Consider the following 8,919-nt stretch of genomic DNA (forward strand, 5'->3'; position numbering starts at 1 on the left):
TATATATATATATATATATATATATATATATATGTATAAATATGCAAAATTGGAATGGAACGCAGTTGCAAAGTATACTGCCTCAGAGGTGACAGAAAGCTAAAATACCCAGTAGATTGTTTGGACCACACGAAATTCAGCCCGGATTTAGAAACGTTAGCTGCCGATAAAAGTGTGGTAAGCAAATTACCAGTCGAATAGTGACACTGCGGATGCAGCGCGCTAGGCGAATATGTTTGAAGATGTTTCAGTACAAAGAAGATCCGACGTGCGTGGTTGATCAGATTCTTGAAGACAATGGCTAACTTGAATTTTTACTTAAGCGGAGTATTGATGTCATGCTGTGCTCTGAAGACTGCCAATCGCTTGATTCAGTAACCCTTAAAACAACCCAGGCAAGAGGGACGACTATCCCAAAAACCATCACACATGGTCTTTTTTATAATAGACGTACCACCGAGAATAGGCCTTATCCGTTCATCTCGGCATATCGCAACGTACACTGGCTCCTCCGACATCCCATGCACTGCGCCTTGAGGTACTTTCAGATAGACTCCTGTAAATTAAACCATAAGAACGGTTCATAAGCAAAAGCTTCAAAAAATCCAATGATGTTCAATTTTGATTATTTTTGCTTGCCTTCAACGGTATAAATGCTAAACTATCCTCAGAAATGGCGGTGGAATGAAAGTTATATCAAATTTTAGGGTATTACAGAATTTATTCAAAGCTTCTCACTTGCGCAGTGTGTAAAATAACACCTAACACCATGCAAATTCAACAGCCTGAAACGTCTGAATCTCACTCCTGTGAATTTCATCGTGCCTTGCTATGTGGACTAGGTGGAATAAATCACCTCCCTGTGTGGCTATTAATCAAGGACATTTGAGTGCATATGCGTATATATTGAGCTACCTTTCAAGCACGGGCTTAGGCACACGGGTGACGTGTAGCTCATAAGTGCGAGCAGATATGTGCGCATCAGATATGACTACAACACACAGACCTTGAACTTTTTTTTCTCAGAGAGTTCCCTTCAACATCCCGACACTTTTCCAGGTACCACAGTTACCACTCTGCAATACTTCCTGATTGAATTCAAAATTTTGTAACGATGTTGATAACTTGAGAAAATTTTGGCATTTTTCATTGAGATTTCGTCTCATCACTGTTGCCAATCCCTACCGAAATGTCGAGACGCATTGCATTATTGTTGGGAAATAGTAATAGTGTAGATCTCGGAAAATTTTGAACGGATTCGAACTCGTCGCTTCCCGGAAAGAGGTTTCTACCAGGCAACCTTTCGGCCACGAGTGCTCGTGGATATTACACCAAATGATCCCATTAGTACAGTCGGGCGCGCATCTCCGCTGCATTATACATGAGACCATAGTAGTTTCAGTGACCAAATAGTGTACCATCCATCGAATTAAGTCCAAAATTTGCTGCGGAATTCAAGAAGCACCTAATATTTTTAAAAAATTACTTTTCACACAACACGCGTTCCCCCAGCACAATATTAGGTATGACCTCTAACCTATGTTAGTTGTGTGAAAATATGTGCCCCCTCCCAAAACGACCCAAATGATGATAGTTGCCGGCAGTCTAGCGGTTTAAACGTGACAAAGCACAGGTGGAACCCAGTACAAGTGGATAGGTAGATTGTTCGTTTCAAGCGTCCACTTTCATCAAATTATCGAGGTCGTTATCATTAGAAAGGAATCTGAGGACACCTGCATCTGAGTAAGCGAGTGGGTAAGTGAGTGAACGAGGGAGTGAGTGAGTGAGTGTATGAGTTGGAAAATTATGAATTATGGCTGCCAACAATCGATTATTCTTCAAGGAAAACACCAGGCATTTAATCCATTAAAAAAGGTTGAATGCTGCATGCATTTTGTACAGTCCACTCACCTGATGTGGAACTGCAGATTAGGCCACCATTTTCTGTGAGGTTTGCACTGATCACCACGTCGGTTTCCTGAATTTCACAAGAATAGTTCCACGGTGGGTTGAAGTCGTTAGAGTAATTTGCGTTATACTGTCGAGTTTCTCTGTCTCCCACGACTGTTTCACCAGTCTGAGCCAATAACAAGCCAGACGGACTGTGTGTAGCGCCAATACCCAGAGATCCATTACTACTATCGGCGTTGACTGACCCAACAGCCGTTGTGTTTGTAGCCATATTTGATGACGATTTCCCGGATGATGCTTCTGTGAAAACAGATCCAACTTTATGGGCGCCGAAAAGATGATTTGTGGCTGTTGTAGCTGAATTTAGGTCCAGCGTATCCGGCAGGATGTTTCTTCCTGGTATTTCACTGTAATTGAAGGGCGATAATAACACTAACCCGGAGAAAGTATGTGAAAAAGTTAAGATTGAGTGTTTCGATATCGTAGTAAGATGTTTTGGAATACATTTACTTATTTGATACAGTGACGCTACACATAACCAGTCATATCGTTGGTTTTTGTATCCTCTGTTTCACGGCTGTTTCCCACAGTGAGAAAATTCTGAAGATCAAAAGTCTTCCTAAATTAGTCAAATTTATCGAACTTGATAATTTTATTCCTAAAAGAATCAGTACAGTGCACGTTTCAGGTTCCGTGAATGAACCTAGCAGCCAGTAAACTCAAAACCGACGTTGTGTCTCATTGCAACATCAAACGCAAATAAGCTACATACGAAAATCCAAATAGTTCAGGTTAATTGCGTACTTACTTTATCTTTGTGTATGTTGTACTCGCACCAGCCATGTCACCCATTGTTAGCAAGCTTTGATTTTGGGTAAATGGGAGCATAGCGCGCAGAGGCTCAACACTTGTAACACAATATGGAGTATTTTGCAGGAAGACATCGTTCCCTTCACATTTCTCACCACAAAGTAAGGGGTCTCGAAAACATGACGGGACTGGGGGCAGTACCCCTAGGTGTGAGATTGTTCCTGTCAATCCTATGGGGAGAGGGAAAGATGATGGGTTTTCTAGGATTTGGCACGTTAGACCAAGTGATGACTGATTGGAAATTGCCGCACGATCGTAGATAGGAAGAGAATACTGATGGTCTGTGGGGAGTGAAGTTATGGGCTGTGAACTTATATCTGTTTGGGGTATACCCAGTGATCTTCCATCGCATGATTTCTGTCGAATGTCCATTGTGATGGGATTTCTTATTGTCATCGTTGACTGCTTGAAATCATTCAAAAGTAAAGGGTCTGAAAAAGTGAAAATAGACTGGTTTAACCATGTGTCCAAGCTTCTCTAGGTTTGTGGTTTCAATGACTGTATCTCACTTTCACTGCGAAGCAACAATTATTAACGCTACATTTCCAAACTTTACTGCACAGTATGCACAGGACCAATTTAGAACATGTTTCTTCCAACTCGTCGGGGGGCGCTAGTATTTGACCGTTTTGCTTCTAATTTCCTACCTAATTTTGAAGTTATTTTCCCAAACTTCAAAGTATTTCAACTGGTAATGAGCAATGACTATCTTTTATGAAGTTTTTTCCATGTTGCCACCCTACCGAAATGCATGTACCCGTATTCAACACCTAGACTGTTTGGCTCGTGGATGAACAAAACCCTTGATGAAACATAAGAACTGATGGTTGTTTTTAAATGGGGTTGTTGGGCAAAAATGGCCCGAGGGTGTCACGAAATAGGCAAGGGCAAAGACGAAAATCTACTGCTATCAAGCAAATATCAAAAGAAGTACAGTTAGTTACAACTCTAACTATATAAGCCTTGACGATCTGCAATGACCCAAAGGCCTTCCTGTATGTGATAGCAGATTAAAAACCAATGTGGCCACTCTCAGGCGGACGACGGAAATAATATGATTACTTCTAACGAACACTCTGAAGTAGACACTGTCTAACAAATGAGGTGTGGCTGGTGAATTGTTAAACAATTATTGAGATTTTCATATGATTTTTCTACACATTTTGTCACATTTTTTCTTCCTAAATTTTGACCTTTGTGCTGAAAATTTGGATGATATTCACGAAAAATAAAATATGCAGTGCCTACAGACGTGATACATACCAATATCCTGTGACGGATAGGCACCTATCCAAGTTTTGCAATAAAATATACCATACAAGAATTTCTCGAAAATGCATTCATCGTAATCGAGCATTAGCCACACGGTAAAAATTCTGACACAGGGATTATTCAAACATTAATGTTCCTCAATACGTAAGTGAAACATTTGGCCATGTATGGGAAAAAAACTTCGGGCTCAGTATGATTTTCATCACTACTTTACGACTACGATACTGCAGCACATTTTTTTCTCGCTGTGCTATGGAGATAGATGTAGGCCGCTCAGCTTTTACAGAGAAATAGGTTACGTTTAACTCCAAGACAGTGTTTATGAACCGAGGCGTTGGAATAAAAGGTTAAAAAATGTATAACTTGGTTGTTGGTCTGTGCAAATCATGGTCATGTATGACAGTAAAACAACCATAGACTGAGGTGATCGGATATGCCTTCTATGAAAAAGTTGATATTTTGGACCATAGATAAGAATGCCTTTATAGCAGTTAGTTAGGCTAATAAAAAAGAACTAGCTAGGAGGTCCTCCATAATCAAACTCATTCCTGTAAGATTGGAGTGTGGTTTGTCATCTATGCTCATGTTTAAAGTAAACCAGCTTACCCAATCAAGCTAGTTTGGGTTGAAAGCCAAACACGCCTCGGATGACATACCTGCAAACGAGTGAGTTGGCATTAGAATCCAGCTAATCTGTTCGATGTCGAATGGAGGTTTGATCTCAGTACATTGGTTGCTTAGCCCCATATTGTCGTATCCAATATCTTTACTTCCAAAAAGGCAAATAAGCCCCCGTTTGAGTGGCAACTTCCAATTTGTTTTCTGTCCACGACAATTTACATCGTTAACCTGATGTTACGCACTTGTGAATAACAAAGCGTATCGGAAAGATTGATTTAAGCGGCACGGTTTTGTTATATGCTGCTTCCGGGGTTTGACACTTAGCTTACAAAGCTTTTTCGCCAATCGAGGTGACATCATCAGCGTACTAGTGGCAATGTTGATGCTCAGAGGACATATCAATAATCACTTGACAAAAGAACAGTAAATGCACCTAACCGATTACAATTTAAAAGTGTGAGTATGTGGTTCAACGTGTCATTCGAACCAGAAATTCTTAAAAAGCGTTCAGAGATGTTCTTCATATTATCAAACTCAAGTTACTGACTCTTAGTGAAGCTGTATGGAATTATCTACAATGACCCTCTGTCGTATTTAAAAGAGCTTGACGCAAGCTTCAACCTTCAGAGAGGACAGGGTTGGCTTTGTTCTGCATACTATTTTATCATCAAGCATTTGTTGCTTCTTACCCCGATATTGAAAAGACTGGGAATTTTAGACAAGATCGCATGCAAACGCTATGCTATTCATAAAAGGACTTACCCTTTGGAAAGATGCCTCGCTTCTCAGAGTGATATGCTGTGGTGCCTTTCGGAATGCAAACAGAATGTTTATGGAAGAATCAATTCTGAGTAACAATCACAGCCAAACCACAAACCGTCATTTAATGAGTCACTGTCCATCCCGTACATATTCAAAAATTTAGTAATTTTCACTCCTCCTATTTGCAACTACAAACGAGCAAATATGCATTTTTAGTTAACCCAGGGCACTCGAACCAGCATCGTCAAATAAGCCTTATTAATGTTTGGTGGAAACACTGAGGTTTCTGTCATTATTCATATTAATCTCACAAAGGCAACTCTCCGCAGTTTCTTTGATTGGACCCAATACAAACACGATATCATCATTAGTACGTCTGGAACAAACTTTGAATGACATCTCATATGATTTGGCCGACGTAAGTAACCTTTTAGGAAACAAGAATGACAACATCATCGGTATCTGTGGCATTCCATTGAACCAAAGTCCAGCAGATCGCCTGATTATTAAGAACTGTTCGTTTTGGATAGGAAAGCAAAGCTGGTCAAAGCTAGCGGAATTAAGGGTGCGGTTTTGGTTTAATCTACTTGAAATGAATGTATGTATTCATGTGCCTAATTGGATACGCCCTTGAAAGCAACCGACTGTAGGTCAACGTAACAAAACGTTGGTATAATACTGCTGCAGATGCAGGGTACGTCCTCAAGATGAGAACGGGCGAAAAAGCATGGCTAACGACAATATAAATAAATCAGTAGAACTGGTGTATAAATTAGTACAAAACTACTATAAGCTGGTACATACTTGCTAGCCGATGCGAATAGATGCAAAGCGAGTAAAACACTCCTTTTAAGGACACTAACTTCCGCTTTGCATAGGCGGTGTTTGAACAATATAGGCCTTGTTAGTTTTTAAATTATCGAACACGTGCACGGCCAAAAGCACATGGGTTATTTTTTGGGATATTTGAAAGACTTGCAAGAAAAGCCACAAAAAAGTTCAAGACCTCAAAAGACGTATTTTTATTCTTTAATTGCACCTCCATTACCGAGTACCGAAGAGCAGGTAATTTTAATAACCATTCATTAGATATTCGGCTTTTTCCTCATCGAGCTAAAATAAGTTTCTGGCTTTCCGCTTGTAAGTGAGAAAAACAGCAGATTTTCTCTCGGAGTGATTTTCTCCTTCCCTTTTCAATTTGACGGTTAACTGAAAATTAGCCTCGTCAGATGGTAGCTCTAAAAATTTCGAAAATTAATTTTTGTTCTCTGTACACAGTATAGTCAAAAATGCCACTAAACATCTGATGTTTTATTATGTAGTTTAAACACAAAGAAATACAAGTTAATCCAAATAATCAAACCGGGATATGTGCAGTAAACTAGCGAATAATAAATCAATTTCATAAATCCACTGAATGAAATTTGTGACTGCCAGCGTAGTATTTGTTTAGAAAAAGCAATATTTTTACTCTACGAATTATTTTTGTCACAAATATGTGATAAAGCACGAATAGTTGACCGCATTTTACTTCACTCCAGAATCGTTCAAACTCCATGGGCTCCACGTATTTTGGTAGCGTAGATAAAAATCATTTTTAAGGGTTTTTCACATATAAACACCCATCTTTTTCTTATTCTAAAAACATGTGTATGACATTAAAAAAGACAGTTTTCTGTCGGATGATTTGCGTACATTAAGTGTAAATTTCTAATTTACGAAGGTGCACGTACTTCCGTACAGCGGATCGGGATAAAAGTTTCTTGTCTCCAGCTAGGTTATATACATATGCAGGTGGCTATAAATATCTTGGAATTGGCATTCTGAAACAAATTTATTTATCCAGATTTTGTTTTACGGTGACCCAATGGGCCTCAGTAACACGGATTTGTTAAAACAGTCAGATATATTTTCAGCCCAAACGTGGTTGGAATTTAATAAACTTCTTTATAATCAATTGGAAAAGATTTGGAACCGATTGAGAACTCATCGTTTCAGAAGAGCTTGATAAATAATCGGTAGTTTTTATTTGGGCAACGTTTCGCTTTTGACACAAAAGCCCAAATAAAAACTACTGATTGTTTATCAAGCTCTTCTGAAACGATAACTTCTTTATAGTTTCGCTATAAAGCCTTTAAAGCGAAACGTTGCCCAAATAAAAACTACCGATTGTTTATCAAGCTCTTCTGAAACGATAACTTCTTTATAGTTTCGCTATAAAGCCTTTAGACAAATTTTCTTCCCGGAAAAATATATAGATGACCCATTGATTGCACTGTTGTTCCAAGTAGATTATTGTACATGGGAACTTTCACATTCTTAAGCTAGATTTCAACAGCACATATCAGCGATAAACCAATGCCAACTTACACCGACGGGTGCTTAAACAGGCACATAACTCTTAACAGCAGCAATCCATGATAATAATCAAATGCAACCGGCTAATTTATCGCTTCATAGTAAATTCACTGCATCATATATATATATATATATATATATATATATATATATATAAACTTTCTGGCCAAGAGTGCAGGTGATAATGAACCTTCTCACAATGCACGAACGTCATTTGCCTTAACTTTACTAAACTATTGGGTGTGTAACAAATACAGATATTCCATGCTCCAAAATTTTTCTGATGTCTGGTTCTTTACTCCCAGTAATTCTGAAATTGTCTTGGCAATCATTTTATTGAATGCGTTGCAAAACGTTAAGGGAATGTCTCAGAGTTAGGCACAACTCTTCTGTAAACGTGGATACGCAGCCTTTACTTACCGGGAAGACAACACGGTAAGTGGAGTGGTTTTGGGAAAAATGATCGTGATCCTTTCCATTGGCAGAAGAATAGCACCAGAAGAATCAGAATGCAGGCAACGAAAGCAAACAGTGCCACGTATATGATGATTTCCCGGGTGTGTAAGTTCCGTTCCATACCTTGTTTTTCTGCTTGTTCATCCACTAGTTGGTCCCCAGTTGCGGCACCCGTTCCTGATGTAAAATACAATTTTGATTACATGGGAATTTTAACTGAAAGAAGCAGAGTTAAGAAAATGTGTTGTCAACATTTTTATAAGGATGTTTCATTCTGAAACATGGGGAGAAGTTTGGCCTCAATCGTCTTCTAGATAACTAGCACATAGTTGTAAAACAATTAATGGCGATAAGTCATTTGTATCTGCGAAATTCGTGCAACAGGACTTACGCAGATGAAATTTGTTGTTAGGATTATGATGCCCTTGTAATGTAATCAAATGGTTTGCAAAAATATTACCGCTGGGGACTGTTGTCTGCCACAAAAGTCAAAAAAGTCCTCCATTACTGCACCGAGTTGGGCTTTAGCGTCTCCCTTAATTAACAGGAGTGAGCAGCCGTGTATTCCCTACTTGTTGATTGCTACGGGGCTAAACTCGAGGGCCAAGAACTGACTGAATATGTATATATATATATATATATATATATATATATATATATATAATGTCA

The 8,919-nt window shown here is 38.9% G+C and overlaps 1 protein-coding gene across 1 annotated transcript in view; it reads right to left on the reverse strand.

The window, feature by feature from the left end:
• The window catches only part of T265_06649 (hypothetical protein), a gene marked incomplete at both ends in the record, with an annotated part of 52,547 nt that overhangs the window by 15,861 nt on the left and 27,767 nt on the right, over positions 1–8,919 (reverse strand). Inside the window, 5 exons of the mRNA XM_009171969.1 lie at positions 455–556; positions 1,912–2,318; positions 2,720–3,212; positions 5,437–5,481; positions 8,215–8,427. Of these exons, the coding sequence (XP_009170233.1) occupies positions 455–556; positions 1,912–2,318; positions 2,720–3,212; positions 5,437–5,481; positions 8,215–8,427 (1,260 nt within the window). The remainder of the gene's footprint in view (positions 1–454; positions 557–1,911; positions 2,319–2,719; positions 3,213–5,436; positions 5,482–8,214; positions 8,428–8,919) is intronic.

Source organism: Opisthorchis viverrini (genome assembly GCF_000715545.1).
Source record: "Opisthorchis viverrini unplaced genomic scaffold opera_v5_142, whole genome shotgun sequence".
NCBI lineage: Eukaryota > Metazoa > Platyhelminthes > Trematoda > Opisthorchiida > Opisthorchiidae > Opisthorchis > Opisthorchis viverrini.